General features: G+C 36.8%; 1 protein-coding gene across 2 annotated transcripts in view; it reads left to right on the forward strand.

Moving 5' to 3' along the window:
• Stag1 (stromal antigen 1) overlaps positions 1 to 26,546 on the forward strand; it is a 272,956-nt gene that overhangs the window by 228,874 nt on the left and 17,536 nt on the right. For both annotated transcript variants that reach the window (XM_040740365.1, XM_005072015.4), the window contains exons 22-26: positions 1,974 to 2,054; positions 17,118 to 17,210; positions 19,556 to 19,730; positions 22,525 to 22,664; positions 25,073 to 25,174. In XM_040740365.1, the coding sequence (XP_040596299.1) occupies positions 1,974 to 2,054; positions 17,118 to 17,210; positions 19,556 to 19,730; positions 22,525 to 22,664; positions 25,073 to 25,174 (591 nt within the window). The remainder of the gene's footprint in view (positions 1 to 1,973; positions 2,055 to 17,117; positions 17,211 to 19,555; positions 19,731 to 22,524; positions 22,665 to 25,072; positions 25,175 to 26,546) is intronic.

The raw sequence follows: 26,546 nt of genomic DNA on the forward strand, positions 1-26,546 counted from the left end.
CCCATTACTTATTTCTATATATCTACATTTTCTGATTACTATTGATTTGAATATCTAATTTATAATAATTTAACAGCTCATCTTGTTTCAAATTAAAGAATTTTTCATTTTGCTTATTAGATCAAACCCAGGCCTTTTGCGCTCACCCTCTCTGTATCACTAAGCAACACAGCATCTTTCTTCAAGGAAAGTTTGTAAATCTTGTCTTTTTCTTCCACAAGAACCTTCTCACTAGTGTACTTAATAATAATAAACTGGAATTTACTCAAAGGTATCTTGAGAACTACCAGGTATTCTATCAATGAGCATAGATATACCAAATGGTATTATAGCACACTAATGCTTATATCTTGACAGTGTTTTAGGAATCCTTTTTCTACATCTTAACATAAATCAATATTTCTTTTAGTAAAACCGTGGCATTGTCTCATTACTGATTCATCAAAAGCAGTACCACCTGTTCCTCTTAGTTCTTACTATTTATCTTGAGTTTCCATGTAGACAGGATGATACCTTTTGCTTATGTAATCTCAAACGTAATACTGTAAACTTAGCAGAACTACATTCTCTCAGTTTCTGTAGCCTTCGAGTTATTGGTGTTTCTTTGAACTTATTATCTACATATAATTTGTATTTTTATTGAAGTTTATTGTGTGTCAATATAGTGGGTAAAATAATGGAATAATATTATACACTTCATTGCAATAAAGGTATACTATGTATTTAAACTAAAATGTAATGAAAAACCTGATCCATGCTGACAATGTAACTCAGATGTGTAACTCGCTCTGTTTAATGCTCAAGTAGAGGTGTGAGTCTGCCCCAATGGAATTTTATATTATGCTACTTGGCTGGTTTTATTTCCTTGAATTTTATCAGGCCAAAGACCTGAACAAGATATTTCATGAAACAGGAGGAATTCAGATGCTGATATAAAAAGAAAAGGTGGGGTATCTTAAGTAGGATTAGGCATGGATTGGTTGCTTAATTGACTGGTCAATTAGTAACAGAGCCTCACTACGTAGTTCAGTCTGGCTTAGAACTGTCCAGGCTATTCTGGAACCTACCCATGCTAGATACAAACATGGACCACCATGCCTGGGCTTTCCTAGTAACTTTTTAAAGTGTTAAGAGGTCCTGAACACTAAAATCTCTGAAAACCTCCACCCTAGAAAAACATGTACACAGTGTACCAAAAGATACATATGAAATGATTAATACCAATTACCCATAATGATTTAAAACTCAACATATAAAAATGTATCAATCATAGAATAATTAGGGTTATATTCTAAATATTTTACAGTACTAAAATTTAATAAATTTTAGGTACAACAAATATGTATAAATTTAAATATAAGTGATAAATAAAAGCAAGTCAAAGTAATACACATTACAGTATTTTATGTATTGTTCTTAGCCAGACTAAGATTACAGACTAGATAATGGAAATATAGTTATTATCATGTAAATCCAGATCACTTAGTTTTACAAGAAGAAGAAAGAAATGAAACTGGCATGTACACTGACCATGTTCTTCTATGACATAAGTGGTGGCTACACGTGTAATTTTGCTTTATTTTGGTTCATTGTGGATAAAGCTTTGTTAATGCAATTTTGATATATAATTTATATATAAGTATTATATCTTACTATAAAATAAGTAGGAAATTTCTTGTTTTAAATTTGGGTAAAATAGCTTCATCAGTTTCTTTTAACAGCAAAATATTCATGGTGCTACATTTTTGTTTAAAACAGTATTAAATATTGTACTTGACATTCTCAAAATTTGTTTTTCTTTGTTTTCTGAGTTGTCAATTTATGATTTTTAACCAATCTGTCCTTACTCTTTAAAAATTCAGATTTGAAATTTCATTATGAAATAAAACCTATAAGTATTATTTACCTTGTACTGTGCAAAAAATTGTCTATTTAAATTTTTTCATTAAAATTTTGATTTTCATTTGCTACAGATAGTCGTTCAGGCACTGCAGTGTTCCCATTACTCGATTCTTTGGCAGCTGGTGAAAATTACAGATGGTTCTCCTTCCAAAGTAAGTAAGGACTTCTGTAGGCAGAAGGTTTTATGAAAATAATTAACTCATTTAATACTAAACTTATATAATATCTTATATGTTACATAAATTGTTATCTTTATATATATTTGCTTCATGGGTGTGTGTTAGTCTTCTGCTAGTAGAGACAAAACATACATTTACACACATGTATACATATATTTAAATAATGCACAAAATGAAAATATTCTAAGAAACAACTGCACTACTCCTTTTTTATTTAAAGAGAAACAGAATGGTTCTAGAAACCAAAGCTCTGCTGGACAGAATGATGTGAGGAAGAGGAACAGTGAGTCTGACAAGAGAAAGCTTTTGACTCTGGACCAAAGTGGCCAGCATCAGCTAAAACAACTTACTAGTCCTAGATCCCTGATCATGTGCAACTAAGTGGAAAGCATAGGATAGAAAATAAATAAAAGTACAATGCTCGATTTTAACTGTAGACATTGACCTTTTTATATGAAATTAAAACAACACCAAAGTCCCCTCACATTGATGGTCACTTCTAATCTGAATCCTTAAGTCTAGCATCTCTCCAATAAACTCAAGATCCTCAAGAGGTAGCTCTGATTCAATGGTAGACAAAAATAAAAGCACACCAGCTCTATTCATGCTGAGGTTTTAAAAACAACAACAACATATCTTAAAATTTGTTGTTCATTAAAAGGAAGAATGTCAGTTGGGCTGTGGTGGCTCACGCCTTTAATCCTAGCACTTGGGAAGCAGAGGCAGGCAGATCTCTGAGTTCGAGACCAGCCTAGTCTACAAGAGTGAGTTCCAGGACAGCCTCCAAAACCACAAAGAAACCCTGTCTCCAAAAAAAAAAAGAGGGGGGGGGAGAAGGCATGGGGGAGCAAGAAGGTTGAGTCATTGAATCAAGGTAAGAATAGAGGAGAGCAGAATGAGAGATATCATAATAGATGGAGTCATTATAGGTTTGAGGAGAGAGCTGACCCTAGTGTGATTTCATGAGATCTACAAGGATAACGCCAACTGGCAAACTAAGTAATAGTAGAGAGACTACATTAATAGCAGCCCCTCCTTGATGATAAGGTTGATGACTACCTTACATGCCATCCTAGAACCTTCATCCAGTGACTGATGGAAGCAGAGACAGATACCCACAGCTAAACACTGACTGAACTCCTGGAAACCAGTGACAGAGATGGAGGAATGATGAGCAAAGGGGTCAAGACCATGGTGGTGAAACCCACAAAAACAGCTGACCGGATAAGGGGGAGCTCTTGAATCCCAGACTGATGGCTGAGAGGCCAACAGGGGACTGATCCAGACTCCATGAATGTAGTGTCAGTGAGGATGCCACAGAAATCACTGGGGCCTTGGGTAGTAGATCAGTGTTTACCATGGTGTATGAATGAGCTTTGTGAGCCCTTTCCAAATAGAGGGATGCTCTCTCAGCCTGGACACATGGGGAAGGGCCTAGGTCCTGCCCTGAATGAAATGACAGACTTTGAAGATAACCCCAAGGAGGGCCTTACCCTCTCTGGAGAATGATGTGGGGATTGGGTGGGGGGCTAGGAGGGTTGGTGGAAGGACAAGGGAGGAGGGGTGGGAGAGGGAGCTGGGATTGACATGTGAAGCATTCATGTTTCTAATTTAAATAAAAACATATATTGAGGAAAAAAAATAAAAGCAAGAATGTCTCTGATCAGACTTAGACCCATGAGCTAGTTTTCACAGAGAATTCTATTTCAATGGGAAATGCCATGTTGAGGTTTTAAGCATTCTGTAGTGATTTCCCCCCAAATACCTAACAGTCAAATCTGAATCTTCTATAAGCCCATATCTTTTGGTTTTACGAGACAGGGTTTCTCTGTATTGTTTTGGAGGCTGTCAGTCCAGCCTGGCCTCGAACTCACAGAGATCCGCCTGCCTCTGCCTCCCCAGTGCTGGGATTAAAGGCGTGCACCACGAACGTCCGGCCTATAAGCCCATATCTTAAAGAATTTTTAGCCAGTACAATTTTAGGACAAAAAAGAAAAAAGTTAAGTCTGTGACATAAATATAAGAAATTTAGATTGTTTTGTGAAAGGACATTTGAACATATAAATAAAATGCAAATTTTTCTTTTTTTATTTAAATTAGAAACAAGCCTGCTTCACATGTCAATCCCAGCTACCTCTCCCTCCACTCCATTCCCCCTCTGATCCCCAGGGAGGGTGAGGCCCTCCATGGGGGATCTCCAAAGACTCATGTCATCCCAAGCAGGGCCTTTGCCCTCCCCCATGTGTCCAGACTGAGAGAGCATCCCTCCATGTAGAATGGGCTTCCAAAGTCCATTCGTATGCCAGGGATAAATACTGATCTACTATCCAAGGTCCCATAGATTTCTAAGGCCTCCTCACTGACACCCAGATTTAGGGGTCTGGCTCAGTCCTATGCTGGCCTCTCAGCCATCAGTTTGGGGTCCATGAGCTCCCCCTTGTTCAGGTCAGCAGTTAAAATGCAAATATTTAAAGAAGCAAATAATGTACTGTGATATCTTATTCTTTTGGCCTTTTTGTTTTTGTTTTTTGGGGGCGGGGGACAGGGTTTCTCTGTGGCTTTGGAGGCTGTCCTGGAACTAACTCTTTTAGTTCTCAAATTTACAGAGATCCTCCTGCCTCTGCCTCCCGAGTGCTGGGATTAATGGTGTGCGCCGCCACCACCCGGCTCTTTTGGCCTTTTAAATGGCCCACCACCCAGCTCCCAAATAAATCAGACACAGAAGGTTATTCTTAGTTATGAATGCTCTACCTTAGCTTGGCTTGTTTCTTGCCAGCTTTTCTTAACTATACATTATTCCATCTATTTTTTGCCTCTGGGCTTTTCCTTTTCTATTCCTGAATACTTTTCTTTGTTTCTTACACCATGGCTTGTTGTAAAACTGGATGGCTGGCCCCTGGAGTCCTCCTTCTCTGGCTACTTCCTCTTTTCCCCCAGATTTCTCTTTCTGTATATTCTCTTTGCCTTCCAACCCTGCCTATTCTTTCTTCTGCCTTGCTATTGGACATTCAGTTTTTTATTAGACCATCAGGTGTTTTAGACAGGCACAGTAATACAGTTTCACAGAGTTAAATAAATGCAGCATAAATAGAAGTAATACACCTTAAAATAATATTCTACAATAAGTTAAAACTACTAAAATATATGCATATCCTCATGATAAGATCTTAATAGTAGTTACCCCTGGTTAATAGAATTTTTATGGAAGCAGGCTTAAGAGAAGAGAGATTTGTTACACGTTTTTGTAATGCTATTTGAATGTTTGTATTGTTGTTGTTGATTTATGTAATTTTATCACACACAGAAGTAATTAGGATATTGGAGAAATGCGTCAGTGATTTAGGACACTTGATACTATTTCACTTGTGTTTGGTTCCCACACACATCAGGCAGCTCACAGTCATATATAACTCCAGCTCTGTGGAATCTGATGTCTACAGGGGCACCTGCCCTCCAAATGCACATATCTTCATACAGAAACACACACACACCATCATATAATTCTTTTCTAAATGACAGATTTTCAGCGGTTAGAACAAAAACGTTGTGATTCTCCATAGTAATCTCAGATTTCAGTTTAGCCTACATAATGCAGTTGTTGATCTGGCCAGGTCCTCCAAAAATATTTAAATTGTCCTATGTTGTATTTGCTATAGTGACATTTTATTGTTGTTGACAAGTATACTGTTAAAACTCTAAGGAGACTTGAAAATCATTTAAATAAATCTGTTCAAGTTAGATGAAGCACAGAAGGAAGATTGTTGTTGCTGTTACTTTACTGATGGATTACATGAGAATAAAAACGCTATAGTGACATCTTCAAGATTATCCCGTACAGTAGATCTTACCAAAATTCTAGTTTACGCGGATGCATCCACTGTCAGAGATTGAGGCTTGCCTAAAATCACAGACTGAGCATAATCCATTCTAATCTCAACCTCGTATTTTGTTACCATTCTTTACATTCTTATATTAAGCTTTTACTGTAACAATTTTGTGGAGTTTATTTTCACAAAATTTTCTCTGAGCACGTTTATCAACTCCTCAAAGGTCGCAAATTAGTAATGTTTGTTAGTTGATCGCTTATGGCCCAGGCATGGCACACAGCTGGAATTTATTCATCATTCTATATGCCTATGGATGTTTAAATAAGTTAGTATGATTTTATATGTCTCATTTGTTGTGCCAGTTGAAATATACAGAAGATTTAATAGTGATGGGATTAAAAACTCCCTTTTTCTTCTTTATTCCCTAAAATGTTTATATTGATAAATTTGTAAATGTTAATTGTGGTACTAGAGAGATGGCTTAGCAGTTAAGAGCACTTATTGCTCTTTCAGAGGACCTGGCTTCTTTTCCCAGCACCTACATGGAGACTCACAACCATTTTTAACTCCAGTATCCAGTGTCCTCATGGCTTGGTGCATCAGGCACACATGCAGTACACACATATGTTCTGAATAGTCAGAACAATCATACACATAAGACTAAAATAAATCAGGGTTGTTTTTTTACTTTTAAATATTAACTAAATAGTTTAGTGTTGTCACTTAGAAACATGAAGTGATTTTGCTGTTTTGAAAAAAGAGTACTTTCTTACATTCTTTCTAACCCCTCTTGTAAGATACTCCATGGGCCTTCAAGGAATAATATAAATGTCCCATTTAGGGCTGAGCTTCCAACCGTCAGTCTCAGCAATTTGGATCACCTGTCTCCCACTGCAAAGAGACGCTTCTCTGTAGGAGAGAAGCACCAATCTGTGGATATTTACACATCAATGTTTAAATGACAACTTGACACCATGCCTACAATGCCTACAATACTAGTAGGCTCCCCTAGTGTCCACCATGAGCTTTTGGCCAGTTTTCAGTACAAAGTATGAATTATTCCTGTAGAGTGGTCCTCAAATCCAACCAGAACTATTTGATTATTCCCATTACAATTATGCCACTGTTGTACCAGTGGTCATATAACCTAGCAGGTTGGTATTGTAGCTTTCAGAGTTCACAGCTAAGATCATTAAGAACTTTCTCCCTCAGCAGCCTACAAAGCACCCTCTAGCACTGTGTCAGCTAGCCAGCAGAAAAGAAGCTTGTAGGCAACTTACAGCTTGATTCCTCTATTTCCTGCATCCAAAGTGTCTCCATTAGTTTACACTCCCATCAACTAGTAGTCAATGCATTCCTCTTTTCCTACGTCTTTGCCTCAGTTTGTTGTCATTTGTTTTCTTGTTAGCCATTCTGACTAGTATGAGATGGAACCTCAAAGAAGTTTTATTTTGCATTCGTATAATGGCTAAAGATATTGAACTTTTTAAAAGCCACCCATTTTTTATTGTACTTTTTTCTTGATTTTTAGGTTTTGAGTTTTTTGTGTATCATCTATCTGAGGTGTAGATGGTAGAAATTTTCTCTCATTCTGTTGGCTATTGTATTCTGTTGCTGTGATAAAATACTATGACCAGGCCGGGCGGTGGTGGTGCACGCCTTTAATCCCAGCACTCGGGAGGCAGAAGCAGGCAGATCTCTGTGAGTTCGAGGCCAGGCTGGACCGACAGCCTCCAAAATAATACAGAGAAACCCTGTCTCGTAAAAACCAAAAAAAAAAAAAAAATACTATGACCAACTTACAGAAGAGAATGTTTTGGCTTACGATTGCCAACGGTTGGAGTCCTTAATGGCAGGGACAGCATGCAGGCAGGCATGACAGCAGGAAGGAAAAGGGAGGTTGAAAGCTTACTTCTTGAACCATAAACACAAAGCAGAGAGTAAACTAGAAGTGATGTTGCTGGATCCTAATGGCTTCCTCCGGGAGGGGATAAGAAGACTCAGTGTCAATGGTACATATACCAGGAATCAGGTGAAATTAAAAATAGCAGACTCATTTATTTAGCAATGGGGAGAACCTTATATACCCTCCCAGCACTGTTGGATCATCTCTCGGCCTGGTAGGCATTAACTTCCTACAAAGTAAGCAAGACTTGTTACTCTCAAAGGTCACGCCCAGTGACATGCTTCTTTCAACAATGCCACACCAACCTAATCCTCCCCAAGTAGCACTAATACCTTGAGACCAGATGCTTCAAATTTTTCTACTTAACAGGTTGGCCTTAGGTATGTTACATGTTGGGTTGGCACTAGGTCTTGTAAGGTTGAGATATTCTTTTTTTTCTGTAAGAGTGATGTTCAGGGCATTAGACTCTATTCCCAACCATTCCCTGCATCAACAGTCACTATCCAGGTGTAGACTCACTTTGGAAATAGAGTATTGAGTTCAACAATTACCCTTTCTGTATAACTTATTTCAGTAATAAAGGGATATTGATAGCACTGTGCATAATGATATATTAGTTATTGTGGATATAAGTGGGAAAGAATAAGAAAACACAGTATGATTTAATGATTAGTAGTAGGATGATAAAAAAGCAGAGAAAGAACATAAGTTGGTGGTGGAATTGTATGAGCAAAAGTCAGAGGGAAGAAGGAGTTTTGCCTAAAGGTAGATGAAGAGATAAAAATGTGCTAACAGATAATATTAAAGTGGTCGTGTTTCCAGTGTCTCAGGCTCAGGAATGAGACTGTTTTCTTTGGGAAAGAAGAAAGCAAAGGAAGGGAAGGAAAGAAGAATGAGGAGGATGAGGATGAAGCAGAAGCAAGAGGAAGGAAGTTTTGGGGTAAAATGAAACATAGGGCAAGAATAGACCACGGCCAAGATGGCCTTCTAAAATGACCTTGGATATTGGATACAGGTGGGATAACTATAGAGGAGGAAATTGGGTAAAGATTTGGAATATAAAAACTATCTGATTGTGGCTCTTGTGTGAACTATCAAGTTTCTTCCTTCTGTTGGTCAGTCTCTTCATTGGATTGCATCATTCTGTTCTCCCCCCTGCCTTTGGGTGATCAAATTACCCCTGCAGTGTTTCCCAGGTGGTCTCTTACCTGTTCACACCTGTAGAATTTCCTTCTAGGCCCCAATGTAAATGCTGACCTGGCTCCTGGGCAGTTCTTTCCTGAAATCTGTGTGAAAGTTCTTGATGTAACTTTAGTTCCCATTGAATGTTTCCTGAACACTGTTTAGATATGTTTCAAAGCTTTTTTCCACAGTATCCCAATGCTGTTTTTGTCAGGTTCTAGCATACAGACCCCCGGTACTTGGTCTGAGAGTCAGCAGAGATCCTTTTACATGCATTTTGCTTCTGTTCTGTTGGTTGAAGTACTGAATACCCAGTGCTAAGGTGAAGAGGTTTTCCCTGGTCCTGCTCTGGCTGCTGCTCTCCTGGTGTGGCCCTTCTACCAAGTGTTTAAAGTTCCCGTTGCTTTTTTCATGACTGTATTCAGCCTTTACCAGCTTATTTTCCAGACTATAGTTGTGTCCTCTACCATCTGTAATCTCCCAAAAATATGTTAAGGTTTATTTTTATCTTATGGGTATGAATGAATGTTTTTGCATACATGTATGTCTATGCATTTTGCTTGTGAAGAGCACCAAGGCCCCAAGAACTGGATTTACAGATGGTTTGAGCCACCATGTGAGTGCTAAGAGCCAAACCCAGGTACTCTACAAGAACAGTAAACGCTTCTAACCCCTTAGCCATAAGGGTCTTGATACATAATAACAGTTTGCTTCTTTGTAGAGAGATTTTTCTTGAATTTAATTTTCTTCTGACCTGTCATGAGCACTCACATTCAGGAGATTCTAAATGATAATTATACTTGAAGTTTAAATTCAGGTTATAATTTAACTCAATGACAAACCTTTTGTAGTGAAGTATTTGAGATGACTGTATCAAAACAGTTTTAGATCTTTTTATAAAATGTTGGTGTGCAAGTGTCAACCAGTGAGTTGAGCTCTTTGACAAGCTCACAAGTTCAGTGTTCTTTGTTCCAGTGCCCCCTAGTGCTGATTTTTACAGGCAGCTTTCATTCTTCCTTCTCTGTAACAAAAAAACATCATTCTTAACTTTAGCTCTTTCAGGACCTATACAAAAGCATTTAAAGAGCCTGGTATATACTACTTAGGACTAAATTAATTGCCTTTTTTTCAGTCTGGAGACAAAGAATTTATCTTCAGTTTTTCTCCCTAAGTGTTGTTCTGTTTTCTTGGGTTTGTTGTTGTTTGTTTGTTTGTTTTGCAGGGGTGCCTTTTTAATTTGTTTGTTTATTTTGAGGTGGGTTCTCACTATGTGACACAGGACAAGTATGTATACTAGAGACTGGCCTCAAACACTCAAAGATCTGGCTGCCTCTGACTTCTAAATGCACTATGGCACCCAGCATGTTCTGTTTTCTATAATCTTACAAGAATTCTATCCTCCCTCACCCTGCATGTGTCTGTTCTAGACTACTTGGTGTCTACATCTTTGCCTCAAATAGACTCTGGCCCTAATGCTTCAAATCAAAGCAAAATCCCCTAGATTACTATAATTTACATTGTTATGAAGGGCTTTGGTTAAAGATGTTCCCTTTATCATTTTGACTATAGTGTCTCCTCTGCAAATTCCACCTCCATATCCAAACAGACTAAACAAAAGAGGAGTAGGAAAAGGGCAATTAGAGGGGACCAAGTCTATTCAGTCTTGTAGTTTGTCCACAAATCACATTCCTAGGAATAAGCCGAAATGTTTAAAAAATGACAGGCTCCTTACTACTCTTGTTCCTCTACTCTTTCACTGTAGCTATGAACAAGAAATAGATTACTTGGGTCTTTGCCCAGAATTCCTATAATAAGGGAATGCAACTTGGATCTCTCCATCTGCAGTTACTGCTTTAAGGAGAAAGGAGTGGGACAAGGATTGAAAGATATTAACTATACCTATAGGAGCAAAGTTTCAGTAATATATAAACAATATATTTTACTTTTTTAATCTTTCCTTCCACCTTTTGGTTTTTATGGTTTTTGTTTGTTTGAAAATTCTGTCCTCAATTATCTATTCTTGCTATGTCCAGTCACAAGGAATTGTTTGACTGGTCTAGTAAAGAAAATAAAGAAAGATCCAGGTCTTGTTTAATATCCATAAACTAATTTTCTTGTTATTTTCCTTTAATCCCAGCGCTTGGACCTCAGAAGGCTGAGTTCAAGGCCAATATAAGCTTAGTATCCGTGAAACCCTTTTTTCAGACGACAAAACAAACTAGTGAGGGAAAGAAAAATAACCTGGATGTAATTAGTCATAACAAATTCTGAACTTGAAATTTACATATGATTCCAGCATCTTCAGATACTAAATTTCAGTATAGAAAAGTAAAACGTTATGACTTGCAAATGGAGTTCTTAATTGGTCTAGATAATAAAAACCTGGAGTCAGATACGGAGGAAAATGCTGAGAGATCAGAGAGAAGGAGCAAACCAAGCCACACCTTACCTCCTTAACGTCTAAGCAGACGAGTGAGTGAGTTCCTGTTTTTACCTCCTTATTTCCTGTTTTAGCCTAGCTAACTCACTTCCTGTCTGTCTGCACAGACCTCCAAACTTCTATGGTTAGCTAGTGACAGGCTCCATTCTCTGACCTTCAGACAGGCTTTATTTGTACAAACAAGATAACACCATGATGGTTTATGGTTTCATCATTTTATTAATAGTGTGTGTGCTGTGTTTGCAACCCTACTCCTGGACCTCCAAGTTAAGGATCTTGTTTTCTAGAGAGAATCTCACATGAAGGGTAGTTGAAAGGTTCCTCTGCTTCACTAGCCTGTCCACAGATGGATGCTATTTAACAGTCAAACTCATGGAAATATTATTTCCTGAGTTAAGTAATAAGTGAGGAATGAAAAGATCTATCCTAAATAATTATTTCTGTTTAAAGAAAATGGATTTTAATTGAGCTTGTCAGATATCAAAAACAATTTTTAAAATATTTAGAGGTTGGGGAGAGGTTCAGCCACTAAAGTAATGTTTGTTGTGCAGTTGTGAAGACTTCAGTTCAGATCCCCTGCACCCACCTAAAAGTCTGAGTATGAAGGTTATGTCTGTTATCCTGTGCTGGGGAGGCAGAGATAGGCAGATACTCAGAGCCAGCCAGCCTAACAAAATCAGTGAGCTCCAGGTTCAGTGAGAGACTCTTTCTCAAAAGAGTAGTTGGAAAAAGACTGAAAAAATTATCTATGGTTGATTTCAGGCCTATGCATGCAAATGTGAGCACATATACAGAAAAAAAATATTTAGACAAAACATAACAACTTCTGCTTTCTAGTGCAAGGATTCAAGGTTTTGTCCAACAAAATTAATGACACAGGGCACTATTTTACTACCGGGCCATTTTAAGTGAAAACAAAATAAATGTTTTATCATATTTCTTATTCTTTAGCTACAATAACCCATTTTCCTTCCTGTAGTAGGTTTCTTTTTTTTTTTTTTCTTTTTTTTTTCTTTTTTTTTTTTTTTTTTGGTTTTTCGAGACAGGGTTTCTCTGTATTGTTTTGGAGGCTGTCCTTGAACTAGCTCTGTAGACCAGGCTGGCCTCGAACTCACAGAGATCCGCCTGCCTCTGCCTCCCGAGTGCTGGGATTACTGTAGTAGGTTTCTTAGTTTGAACTTTTTCTAGTAATTAGCAATTACTAGGTATTAGTTAACTAATGACTTGTTGCTGATCAAATATAGTTAAAAGTTCAGTTTCTATATGTGTGTATATGCATACATACTGTGAAAAATGGTCTTTTGAGTTAAATACTAAGCTAAAATATTGACTCATTCTAGCTACTGGTGGCAAAATAAGTAAGTTGCCTCAACTTCGGTTTCCTAATATACAAAATAAGGTTTTTGAGACAACTAAATTGACTTATTTCAGTTAGCAGTCGAGTATTTCAGTTAATAATACATGTTAGTTTGTTGATATTAAATCTCAGCCCTTGTCAAAGGGCTTTCCTCTGCCAAAAATCAAGCTTTCAAACTAAAAGATACATTATGTACAGCATAAACCTGGTGGCTAGTACAGGTTTAAGGACAGCATGGTAAATTCTTTCCTTTATCTTGAGTTGAGATCATTTGAAAATTTCAGGTCTTTTGTTTTGGTCCTAACAATCAATACTTTTTGCTTCCTATTGTCCTGGAATAATTTTCCCCTTTGTGAAGAGAGGGAAAGGATCTGATATCATTGGCCTGAGCTCAGACATGCTGACACATCTAAGCATCAGGGCCTTCCTCCTTTTATATTAGCTTATAAAGATAACAACCGAAAGATTGTTTAGTTTGCTTATTTTTCATTTCTGTGTGTACTTAACTGTTCTTGGAAGCTGGGTCTGTTCCATCTCTTAAGTTCCATTGATGGTTGTAATATTTAGTGACCAGTTGCAACACAAATGAAGTTTCTTTCATACCATAAGTAAATATGTAATCATCCAACCAAATGTTCCTCATCTTCCATTTACTTTTTCCTAATTTTTCATGAGTCAGGGCTGTTACTACTACCATATGTAAGAATATTAAGGGAGAAAGAAACCTGTTTCTCCTATACTTCCACAACAGAATATATTTCTGTCACCCAAAAGAAAATTTCACTCCTCAGGAAATGAGGGTTTGTTTTGTTTTGGTGCACAACAGCTGGGTATCCTCTAACTTAGTTCTCTTTCTGTCTGGAAATAGTATTGGATCCCATAGGTTTAGGGCTCACTTCTGATGTTAGCTCCAAGCTCCAGCTTCTTAATTCTGCACTTCTGATTAACCTGCTGTAAATCTGGTGTCCTAGTTAGTTTTCTATTGTTGTAATAAGACACCATGACCATGGCAACTTAAAAAAGAAATAAATTGTTTGGGGCTTATAGTTTCAGTGGGTTAGAATCCATGACTGCCATTGCAGAAAGCATGGCAGCAGAAAAGCAGGCATAGTGCTGAAACAGTAACTGAGAGCATACATCTTGAGACAAATATGGGGTGGGGGTCACTTGGAATGGCATGTCTTTTAAAACCTCAAAGACATCACCAGTGACACACCTCCTCTAACAAAGCTACACCTCCTAATCCCAAACAGTTCCACCAACTAGGGACCAAACATTCAAATATTAGTCTGTAGGGAGGGTATTTTCATTCAAACCACATCTGGCTTCCTGTAATCACTCCTTGTGTTTGCTTAATTTGCTAGAGTTATTCCAGAAGTTAAAGAAGCAGTTTATCATTTTGTTATAAAAGATAATACAAGAGAGGTGTGCTGGTACACATGTGTAATCCCAAAAGTTGGGAGACTAGGACAAGAATGAGAGTTCAAGGTCAATTTGGTGTTAAATTGTGACACCATGCATTGATAATAATAATGTTATGTGGGATACAAATGGACACCATCATATATATACTGGCCTTTATTCTAATAGATCTCTTTATTCGACTTGTTTTTATATAATTTTTGAGAACTCCATACGGTTTCTTCTTTAATTAATGGCACATGCATATACGTGTGTGTGTGTGTGTGTGTGTGTGTGTGTTCACATATAACATATTGAATCTGTGTAGCCTTTCTTGTATGTTCATGTTTCTACAGCTGATCACTCAAGATTGGACAAGCTGTGCAGAAGGAGTTCATCAGTGAAAGAAACTGATTCTTCCTCTCTCTGTAACCATTAACCACCTGTAGCTCTTCATCTAGGGAAAGAACCATGTAGAATTTCCTATCTGTTTTAGTGAGTGAACCAGTGTTGTCATTATACTAGTCTTGTTCAGGCAACCATATTGTTGAAAGTTCATGGGTGCATTTTCTCTGTTGTGTAACAGTGCCTAACAACTGAGCCTCTGGCTTTTATACTCTTTCCTTCTCCCCTTCTTTCATGATTTTCCTTGAAGCTTAGGTATAGGGGTTTCACTGCAAATGTATCAGTTGCGATTGAACACCCCACAGTCACTTATTCTATGCTCTTTTGCTAGTTGTAGATTTCTTTGTCTCCATCTGTTGAAAAAAGAAACTTTAATGAAAAGTGAGAGTTTAGTTTATCTGTGGGTGTAAGGATGAGCATTTAGAATATTGTTCGTAAATATAAAGGGAGGAAGGGTTTTAAAGGCCTAACATTAATTATTCCTTGTCTTTCCAAAATGGGTAGCCTGAAGGTACCTAGGGAATACCAGCCATTAGTCAACTCATTAACATACAGAAAGTCACCTCACACTAAGCAGTAGTGGTGCACACCTTTAATCCCAGAACTGGGGAGGCAGAGGCAGTTGAATCTCTGTGTGTTCAAAGCCAGCCTTGTCTACAGAACAAATTTCAGGACAGGCTCCAAAGCTACACAGAGAAACCTTGTCTCGAAAAACAAACAAAAAAGTCATTCAGTTTAGAAAGTGCAAAAATCTTAAGAGTTGCATGTGAAGAAATAGACAAAGACCAAATGTTTGTTAAGTAGTATCAACACAGCTTTCTCTGGATCCTATGCATACTTATAATGTTAGTTTTCCTTTCTAGAAAACAGGAATATTATTAATGGGGCCTAGTGTGGGAAGCAGAAACAGACAGAACACTTTGAGTTGAAGGACAGCAAAGGCTACAGGGTGAGACAATGGATGATGGATGGATGGATGGATGGATGGATGGATGGATGAATGATGACATGAGTAGATAAATAAATGAGTAAATAAAAGAGAGAAGGGAGAAGTAAGTCTGGACTATTAACAATTATTTCTCCTAATGATTATAAAATTTATAAACAGTCCATAATATTTTCTACACAATAAGCTTTCAAGAAAAGATTGTATTTACTCTTTAACTGGTGTATTTCATGCATACTCTGTCATGCAAGTTTAGTGCAGCTGTGACAAAATAAAAATTCTTCAGTATAATATTCAAATAATTATCATGGCATTTTAAATGCCCCCTTCTTGTATTAAGTGGAAATGGGTCCTGTTTCCTTCTTTTGTTTGCTTTCTTGCCTGTAGACACCCCAGCTACACTAACTTTTTTCAGAGGTGTATCCATGTTTCTTTTTTCCACATTTTTTGCCCTACCTAGAATAACTTTTGTTTGTTTGTTTGTTTGTTTGTTTGTTTTGGGTGAGCATATGGATTTGAGGGGTTTTTGTTTTTAAGACAGTGCCTTGTGATAGCATCTACACTGGCTTCCAACTAAAAATCTTTCCCAACTTTCCAGATGTTGGCATTACAAACATATGTCTCCATGTGTGGCCTGTGTCAATGCAACATACAGCTTTCACCTCAAAAGGGATAATGGATAGTTTATTCTTGAACCACATATGAGTGACCATGACCCAACAGCATGATTTCAACTGTCTCAAATAGTATATTCCACCATAGAAGTGTTTACATGATATTTTATTATTTACAAAACAAAGTCATAAATCAAGGAGTTTACCAAATGCATGTGGTGAGGATCAAATGACATTCTTAGCTTTGCATTAGTGAAAGCTTGGTAGCCTGATGTAAAATCCTGTTTATCTCCAAGCTTAGAATTAAGTCAATACTAGTCTTCCCCTTAACAACATTTTGCAGTACACTGTGAAGATAGGAAACATGTTTCTTGCTGACATGGCTTTTTTTCTTTTCAGTGCACTGCTGTACTCCATCTTTTTTAAATTTTTATTTATATTTTAATTACATGTTTGGTGTATGCTCTGTGTAGATAGGTACATGTGCATGCAGGTATCTAGGAAGGAAGGCATTGAACCCCCTGGAGCTGGGACAGGTAGTTGTTCTGGGACAGTTTGGGTTCTGAGTTCTGAACTCAGGTCCTTGGAAAGAGCAGTACATGCTCTTAACTACTGACCCATCTCTTCAACCTCATGTCCATCATTTTACATTATGTGCTATAGAGCTAACAATTCTAATATCAGCCTAGATAAAATATACTTATGAAGGGAAATCTTTCTAAATAATCACACTGATCATTCATTATTAAATATGACTGGATGTTTAGTATTGTATTCTCTGCCCTTTCCATTATGTTCATTAACTAGGAAATGACTGTACATTGGTTCGCAATGATGAGTTTAATTTTATGAATGTCTTTACAATAAACATTTTGACTGGTTTCTGTTTATTTTTTTCTTTCAGTCAGTTTTCTGGGGTATTGTTATTGATGCTTGCATATCTGAATGTGTTTTACAGGAGGATTTGTTGGTATTAAGGAAAACAGTAAAATCGTTTTTGGCTGTTTGCCAACAGTGCCTATCTAATGTTAATACTCCAGTTAAGGAACAGGTAAGGAATTGTTAGGTAATATTTTTCTGTATTGACTATAATTACCAACTGTTGGGGAAGTCCTGTACATTTGTCAATAAAGCACTGTTGAGCCAATAGGAATCTAGATAGGTGGGACTAGGAGTCCAGGCAGATTCTGGGAAGGAGAAACACAAGAGAGTCGACATGTAACACCATGGGGTAGGAGCCCGTAAACTTCTCCGGTAAGAGACATACTTAGATTAACAATTATGGGATAACTACTTAAGTCAGAGCTAGCCAGTAAGAAATAAGCAAGGCCAACAGCTTCATAATTAATATAGCCTCCTGTGTGTTTATTTGGGACTGATGCGGCACTAGAACCAGGCTGGTGGGAAGGCATTCTCTCAAAGGAAAAGGTTTCTCTTAACAACCAACCCAAATGTATAGATAAACACTAGAAGATGTAAGTTTTCGAATTTTAGCATACATGTCTATCTATAACATATCCTAGAGTATAAGTGTCTGGATATTTTAAGTTATAAGCCAGGCTATATATATATTCTGTTCTTGTATTTTGACAAGTATACGCTTGTCACCTGGAAGAGTTAATTCAAATTTAGAATTCTTGATTCCTAAGAATTCTGTGCCAAAATATTCAGAGTCTGGTGAGCTGACTATAACTTGCATTGACATCTCTCATCTTCAGCTCCTAATACCAGAAAGACCTTCATATGTATACATGTGAATACTTCAGTCCATGTGTCTAAAGTATGACCACACCATAACCCCTCCAAGTAAATATCTCTTGACCACTGTGAAGCCTAGAAGTACACATGTTGACACAATGTGGCTATGGAAAAAGGCCTTTTCAGATAATCAAGTCTTTTAAGGCAGTAAACTCATGAGTCTGTGTACTCGAGTATAGAAGTCAGCATTCAGCTGAGGCAATCCTTTATAGCCAAAAGATCCTCCTTAAGGAGGGATACTGGGTAAAGATGGTCAGAATGGACCTCAAGAAATTTAAGGTTTTTCCATTATAAAAACTTAAGTACTATTTAATTATACTCTACTAAGGAATTTTTTATATAAAATGAAATATATATATCATTTTTAGTTTGGGGGGGTTGGAAAATAAGTCAAATTAAAGGATAGTCATCCTTTGCAGTCTTTTCTTAACATAAACAGCCACAAATCTCTTCCCAGGGTGTAGATGATCTTCTCTAAGTCTTATTCTCTAGCCCTCCAGAACCTACCATTACTGCCTAAAATACCTAACTGTGTCCAGTTAAACGAAAATCTGATGTTTCTGCTCTGGTGTGTTTTATATTCAAAATAGCCTGGGTTAAAAATATTCTCTTGGATACTCTTGAAAGTTCCTCCTTTATAATACCTTTTCCTAAGTATCTTAATACATATCACATCTATGCAGTCACAGCATAAATTGTCATTATTCTTGCTGGGATTAGATAGCCAGGCATACCTAAGTTGACATCTTTCCTTTTAAACCAGCTTTTAGAGATTTGGTTTTAGTAAACTATTTGGAGATTTCTGCACTCGGAATAATTTCACAAAATCAGTTCATATAAAACTCATGGCACAGCCAGGTAGTAGTGATACACACCTTTAATCCCAGCTGTTTAGGAGGCAGAAGCAAGCAGATCTCTGAGTTCAAGGCCAATCTAGAATATAGAGAGAGTTCCAGGACAGCCAAGACTACACAGAGAAACCCTGTCTCAAAAAAAGGGGCGGGGGGGGGGGATGAAAGAAAGAGGAAAGGAAAACTCATGGCACATTATTTTACCTCATCAACTAAAAAGTAAAAATTTTACTATATACTATTTTGTCTTTACAGAAATTTATTGTAAATTTAGAGCTTTCAGATACTGACTTTTATATTAATGGTCTGAATCTAATTTTAGCCATATTTCTAAAATATTTCATGTTAGTTTTTAATCTAAGAAGTAGCTTAGATTCTGAATACTACATAATAATTTGTTGAATTGTATTTTTCATAAAGGGTATGCTAATTACTTGATTAAGCAGTGTACGATTTCTAATGTCATCTGTTAATATCCTATATTACCAGAATTGAACCAAAATCTGTCTTCTGTTCTTTAGTAAATACATTTACTTAAAAGAAAAAGAATTAGAAAATAATGTCTTCAATGTAACCACAGTTTAATGAGGAAAAAAATAATTTCATTAAGTTAATAAATATGAAAAGTTAGAACTTAAATTATTATGGTTTTACTGTGGTATTAGTATTGAAATGTTATAAATATGTTTCCCATTACTTTGGTTTGTATATATTCCTATATTCATATCCTAACAGATATTCCTAAATTTGTGTACTGTTTTGCTAATCAGTTCCCTTTGCATTGCAGGCTTTCATGCTGCTCTGTGATCTTCTAATGATTTTTAGCCACCAGTTAATGACAGGTGGCAGAGAGGGCCTTCAGCCTTTGGTGTTTAATCCAGATACTGGACTCCAGTCTGAACTCCTCAGTTTTGTGATGGATCACGTTTTCATTGATCAAGATGAGGAAAACCAAAGCATGGGTACTTGTGGCTTTTGTCACCTTGTCAGCCTCAAAAGATAGAGGGATGTGGGGTAAATCCAATTCTAAAACTTGCAGAGATTTTTTTGTGTTTAAAAAAAAATAAGCTGGGAGCTGGACAGTGGTGGCATACATCTCAGCACTCAGAAGGTAGAAGCAGGTGGATCTCTGTGAGTTCAAGGCCAGCCTGGTCTACAGAGTGAGTTCTAGGACAGCCAGGGTACACAGAGAAACCAAAAAACCTGCAATAATAAGTAATAAGCTGAGTGTGGTATACGAGTGTGCCTATAACCCCTGCTAATTGCAAATTCAGGACTGCCTGGGCTACGTAGTTCATATCCAACCTAGGCAACTAAATGAGACCTTCAGCCCAATGGTAGAGTGTTTACTTAGCATATACTATGCTATAGATTAAAAAAAACCAATACTGTAGAAGAAAAACAAATCTAAGCCGAACTTTATAACACACATCCTATTATCATTGTACTTGGGAGGCAGAGGCAGGAGGATCACTACAAGCTTTAAGAAAGCCTTAACTACATAGCAAGTTCTATCCAAAAAGCACTGCATAAGCTCTCTACCTGTAATTCCAGCTCTCTGGAGGCAGAGGCAGATAGACCTCTGTGTGTTGATGCCAGTCTGGGCTATATAGTGAGACTTTGTTTTCCCCACTCCCTTAAAAATTTTTCAATATATTCATGTATTTCTATCAACAAGGATATACCAAATGATATCTCATTTAAAATTACTTTCAGTCCATCTTCCCATTCTTACACAGATCACTTCCTTATTAGCCACAAAATAAAACTATATGATATCAAATACTGAAAAATTATAGTCAAACTATATAGTTCCAATCGTTCTGAGACTCAAGAATATTAATAAAATGTATAATTATTAGTGGTTAACTGTAATTAAATGTTCATTTAATAGATCGTTAAGTAAATCATTTAAGCTCTCCTAAAATAATAATAAAAGGAACATATTAGCCCCACACTTCTTGATACTAGTAAAATGTTCTATATTGGGCTAGGGGCATAGCTTATTGATAAAATAATTGTTTAGCATACATAGGCCTTTCAGTTTAATATGTAGCACCACCCATGTTTATATTTTTAACAAAATACTTGAGAAATACTAATGCTGTGGAACAGAATATGTTTGGATATGTATTTATCTCAAAAGACTAAATTTACCCACTGATTTCAAATGTCTCAAAACATGGTTTACAAAACAAAGAGGAATTGAGATTAAATGTGTCTGTGTGAAGGAGAAATACTAATCCCAAATATAAATGGCCAGGGTGTAAGAGCGTCAATACAGAGTCACAAATGAGGGGCAACTTTTTCTAGGGCTACAAACCATTGGGCTCTGGTGCACAAATTTTGAGGAAAAGACAGTATTTGTTGTGAATGTTTCTGATAGTTTTTACAAACTTTTAAAAGTACATTTCACTGGAGGCTGAAGATGGTTCAGTGGTTAAGAATACCTGCTGCTCTCCCATAGGACCTGGGTTCAATTCCTAGCACCTACATTGGCAGCTTACAACTCTCAGCAATTCCAGTCCCAGGGGATTTGATGCCCTCTTCTGACCTCCTTGAATACTAGCGAACCACATAGTGCATATGTACATGGAGGTAAATCTCTCATACATATAAGATAAAATAAATTAGTTTTAATTAAAAAAATAAAAGTGAAAATGCATTTTATTTTGGGTTTGAGAGAAAACTCTTCCAGAGAACCCAAGTTCAGTTCCTGGCACCCATGTCAGGCAGCTCACTATGAGTTTCATATAACTCCAGAAAGGGAACACCTGTGCTCGTGTGTCATATACTCACATAGACACAAATACATACATATAAATAAATAAGCTTTGTATATGTTTGTATGTATAATTTCTGGCCAATTATGTAATTAAATGTAGGACAAGCACCAAAAATTAGCTATTATATATATATATTTCCATTTTTTAAAAAAAAAAACTTTTTGTCCATACCTCAGAAGTTCTTCTCTGGGGGAAAATATACTAGCAAATAAGAAATGAAGAACATTGGGGCTGGAGAGATGGCTCAGTGGTTAAGAAAGTAGAATGTTTTTGCAATGGACCTGAGTTCAATTCCCAATACCCACATCAGACAGCTTACGACTGCTTGTAACTCCAGCTCCAGGGGATAGTACATGCACATATACAGACATACACACATGTACATGTAATTAAATAAGAATAAAAATATTTTTTAAAAAAAGAGGACTGGAGAGATGGCTCAGAGGTAAAGAGCACTGACAGCTCTTCCAGAGGTCTTGAGTTCAGTTCCCAGCACCCACATAGTAACTCACAACTACCTGTAATGAAATCTGATGCCCTCTTCTGGTGTGCTGGCATGCATGAGACAGAACACAGTATACATAATAAGTAAACCTTAAGAAAAAAATGAAAATAGAAAAAGGCAGCATTTTAGGATAGACACAACAGTATATTATAATAAAAATATAAGAAACAATGTCTTTTTAGTTTCTTTATCTTAGCACTACTAGAATATAGGGATCTTAGTTCCTACTATTTATTCTGAAGTAATAAGCTTACTATTTTCATCCCATTAGAAACTAAATTGACTAGGGTTGTAACTCATTGGTAGAGCATTTTTCTAACATGTTCAAAACCCAGAATTTGGTCCCCAGTACAGCTAGCTAAAATAGATAAGTAAATCAGAATTACTCATTCAGCTAGTTTTCAATTGTACAGATTCTCTGCATAAACAGACTAAATTCATAACCACTTTATTTTCTGTGACTAGAGGGTGATGAAGAAGATGAAGCTAATAAAATTGAAGCCTTACATAAAAGAAGGAACCTACTTGCTGCCTTCAGCAAACTTATCATTTATGATATTGTTGACATGCATGCAGCTGCAGACATCTTTAAACACTACATGAAGGTATCGTTTCATATTTTTTCCTTCCTTTGTGGTAGAGAAATAGGTAATTAAGATGAATGGATAACTGAAGCTTACATTAATAGCTTTCACTGGTGTATTATGGGTAATTTTGTGATGAATTCTTTATCAGTCTGTAGTATTAATTATTCCATAGAGTATGAGTTCTTAACACTTTCCTGGGTTCTCTCTTTTCTATAAGCTCCATTTCCTGATCCTGTAATATCAGTGCTCAGAACTTTCACTGGTATGGCCAGACAGGCGTTGAAAAGACAACCCTTCCCAGTGTATGTGCATTGTTTTCAAGTCACAGGGGAGTGTTTTCTTTTGCCCCTGTTTAGATTACTTGTGCCTTTTAGTTCACATGTATCTTTGTCTGTGTTTTTATATCACCTAATTCCAGTTTGGATATATAGCTTAAACAACTAATCCCAATCCAAATTTGAATCTTCTTGTACACTCAAGATATGGCTGGCTTTTATGTGACTCGGTGGCACCATACATGCCTAACATGTATGAGACCCAAGTCCCATCACAGCACCAACCAAGAAAAGACTTCTAAAAGACTTGAGACTTTTGGATTTAGCTATGCTCTACCAGGGAAAAAATGAATTTAGAGCAATCTCTCCCACCCTCCACAAAAAAAAAGAAACTAACTCATAGTGAATCAAAGGCCTTTACTTAAAACCTAGATACTGAAACTGTTATATGAAAACATTTCAAGATATAGGCATGGTAAGAACTTTCTGGACAGGAATCAAATAGGAGAGGAAATTGCTCAAATTAACAAGTAGTTAAGGACTTGACATTAGCAAGATTGTGCATAGCAGTCACCAGAGTGAAAAGAACCCATAGATTTTTTTAAGCCAGTTACTTATCAGACAAGGAATTAATATCTACAAAACAATGAAAACCAAAAATTAAAACTGTCAATCAACAAATGGGACTGTGAAATAAATAGATGGTTCTCAAAAAAAGAAACACAAATTTAAAAAAAATAATATTTCTTAAAGTATTTTGCATCCTTAGCCATCAGGTAAATGTCAACCAAAACAACTTTGAGATACCAGCTTGCCTTGAATCAGAATATGATCATTAAGAAAACAAATGACACCTAATTCTTCCAAGTTGTGGAGAAAAGGAAACCCACATCTTAATCGCTGCTGATCAAGTGAGAACTGGTGCCTCCATTATGGAAATAAATGTAGAGGTTTTCACAAAAGTTAAAAACACAGCTACCATTTTACCCACTGTACCAACCCTGGGCATATATCCAAGCACTCTCTATTCTACCACAGAAATAGTTGTTCATCCATGTTTCTTGATGCTCCATTCACAATTACAAGGAATGGAATCAGCCCAGAGGGCTGTCAACTAATGAATGGATGATGAAAAATAGTACATCTGCACAATGGATGTGATGAAAAATGAAAACTTCAAAAAAATGGGTTGATCTGTAAATTAATATAATTGCTAAGTGAGATGTCCCTGGCTTAGATAAACAATGCCATCTGTTCTCTCATATATTCGTCCTTGCTTCTAATTTGTGTGTGTGTGTGTGTGTGTGTGTGTGTTAGTTCGTATGTGGTTCATCATTGTTGTAGAAGTCACAGAACAATTAAAAGGAGTTTGTTTTCTCTCTCCACCATGTTCTTGGTGGCAAGTGTCATTACCTGTTGAGCCATTTTTATTTTAGCTCTTCTGTTTTTTGACACAGTCTCACATGGTATCCCAAAACTGGCCTGGGTGGAACTCAACTACATATGCTGACTTTAAATGCCTGAGTAATCCTCCTGCCTCAGCCTTTTAAATGATGGTGTTACAGCTGTGAACCACAGTGTCCAGTAGTGGCTTGTTACATTCAGATAATGTGTCTTCATCCTATTATGAAGGTTGAAATGTGGGAGACAGTCAGGAGGATCATTGTGATAGGCTCCAGACCAGCCTAGTTAAATATACCAAGCAAGTTCAATATCTCAAGACAAACAACAACAAAAATATCAAACATATAAAAGAAGAATGAGAAAATGTTTGCCCTTATATGTATCACTTCCTCTCCTGGAATTTTTAGCTTTTTTATTAGTTACTTCATAATCTTAAATATCAAATCTTTAACATAAATAATACATTTAATTCTCGTTTTGAAGGTAAAGAAATAAGACTATTATAGTAGTTACTTTTTCTTTCTCCAATATTTTTTGGTTTTTCCAGACAGGGTTTCTCTGTGTAGCATGGCTGTCTCCTGGAACTCACTCAGTATGTCAGGCTGGTCTTGAAGTCACAGAGCTCAGCCCTCCCCTGCCTCCTTAGTGCTGGGATTAAAGGTGTGCACCGCCACTGTCCAGCTTCACCACTACAGTCTTGTTATAGAATTTCCTAGTTTTAAAGTGTGTTTCCTTTTTACCTCACAGTATTACAATGACTATGGTGATATCATTAAAGAAACCCTGAGTAAGACCAGACAGATTGATAAAATTCAATGTGCTAAGACCCTCATTCTCAGTTTGCAGCAGGTAAGAAATTTGGGGACTGTTCTGGGGGGGGTAAATAAACTTCTCTGTGCTTATTATGTGCTATATGTTTTATCTCATTTAATTTTTAAATCCTAAGGTTACTGAATCTTGGGCCAAAAGAAATGTCATACTGGAAATTTTAAGAAATATTAGTTTGCTGACCTGAGTTCCAGGTCAGCCTAGTGTACATAGCAAGTTTTAGGCTACCCAGGGCTACATAAGACCCTGCTTCAAAATAATAATAACTTTTTGCTTTTTAGAGACAGGGTTTCTCTATGGCTTTGGATCCTGTCCTGGAACTTGCTCTGTAGACCAGGCTGGCTTTGAACTCACAGAGATCCTCCTGCCTCTGCCTCCCGAGTGCTGGGACTAAAGGCATGCGCCACCAACGCCTGGCAATAATAACTTTTAAAATTAAAAGTAATAATAAAAGGTACTTAATCTGATACTTTGAAGTAGTTGATTTTGTTTTCCTTTTTATTTAGTTTTTAAAACATTGTCTCAGAAGTAGTTGATTTTGTTTTGTATTTTTATTTAGTTTTTAAAACAGTGTCTCACTGTGTTGTCTAGATTGGGCTAAGCAATCCTTCTGCCTCATCCTCCCAAGTAGTTGAAACTAGGTGCACACACCACCATACCCACTGCAAAGTTTTTGCAATTTAAGGGAACAAATAGAGCAAGTTTCAGATAAAATAAATAGTGTGGTACTACTTACTTAAAAGTCACAACTGTATGTATAGCTTATGAAATAAACTGACCTATGAAATGTTCAGATTGTTAGAATTTAAGGCTATTATATGTCACTTTATTAAAAACATCTTAAAGTTTAAGAATTTATAAATAATTAGCTACATTCATTTGAAAATCTGTGGAAGAAACATTCCGACTAGTTAAGGTATGGTAAGGTTCAGGACAATGTTACTGAAGACTACAAGCGTTCTCTCAGGTAGGTGGTTGTGATGAGTGTGAAGTAAGGAACTGAGAGTTTACTGATGATTACCAGAGACTCGAGGTGAAGAAAACAAATATAAATGCATTTGAGGACCTATACCATTGAGAAAGAAGAGAAATGAATTGGTGGCTGGCAGAGCAAATAGTATAAAGAACTTAGGGTTTTTTTTTTAAGATGCATATTATATTGTAGAAAATGGATGGTTTATGCACAAGAGAATGGTAAGCAAGAAGCAAGACTCTTTGGTAGGTAAAGCCTTCTATTCTTCCTCTATCAAGTATGTCAAGAGAGAGTAGCTTTAGACAAGTCTAGACCCTTACTACCTCATAATCCAGAAGGTAGATTTATACAAGCACAATTTAGTGTCTAGATTTGGTAATGGGGTGTGTGTTTTTTTTTTTTTTTTTTTGGTTTTACGAG

This window comes from Mesocricetus auratus, unplaced genomic scaffold, assembly GCF_017639785.1.
Source record: "Mesocricetus auratus isolate SY011 unplaced genomic scaffold, BCM_Maur_2.0 Super-Scaffold_100691, whole genome shotgun sequence".
NCBI lineage: Eukaryota > Metazoa > Chordata > Mammalia > Rodentia > Cricetidae > Mesocricetus > Mesocricetus auratus.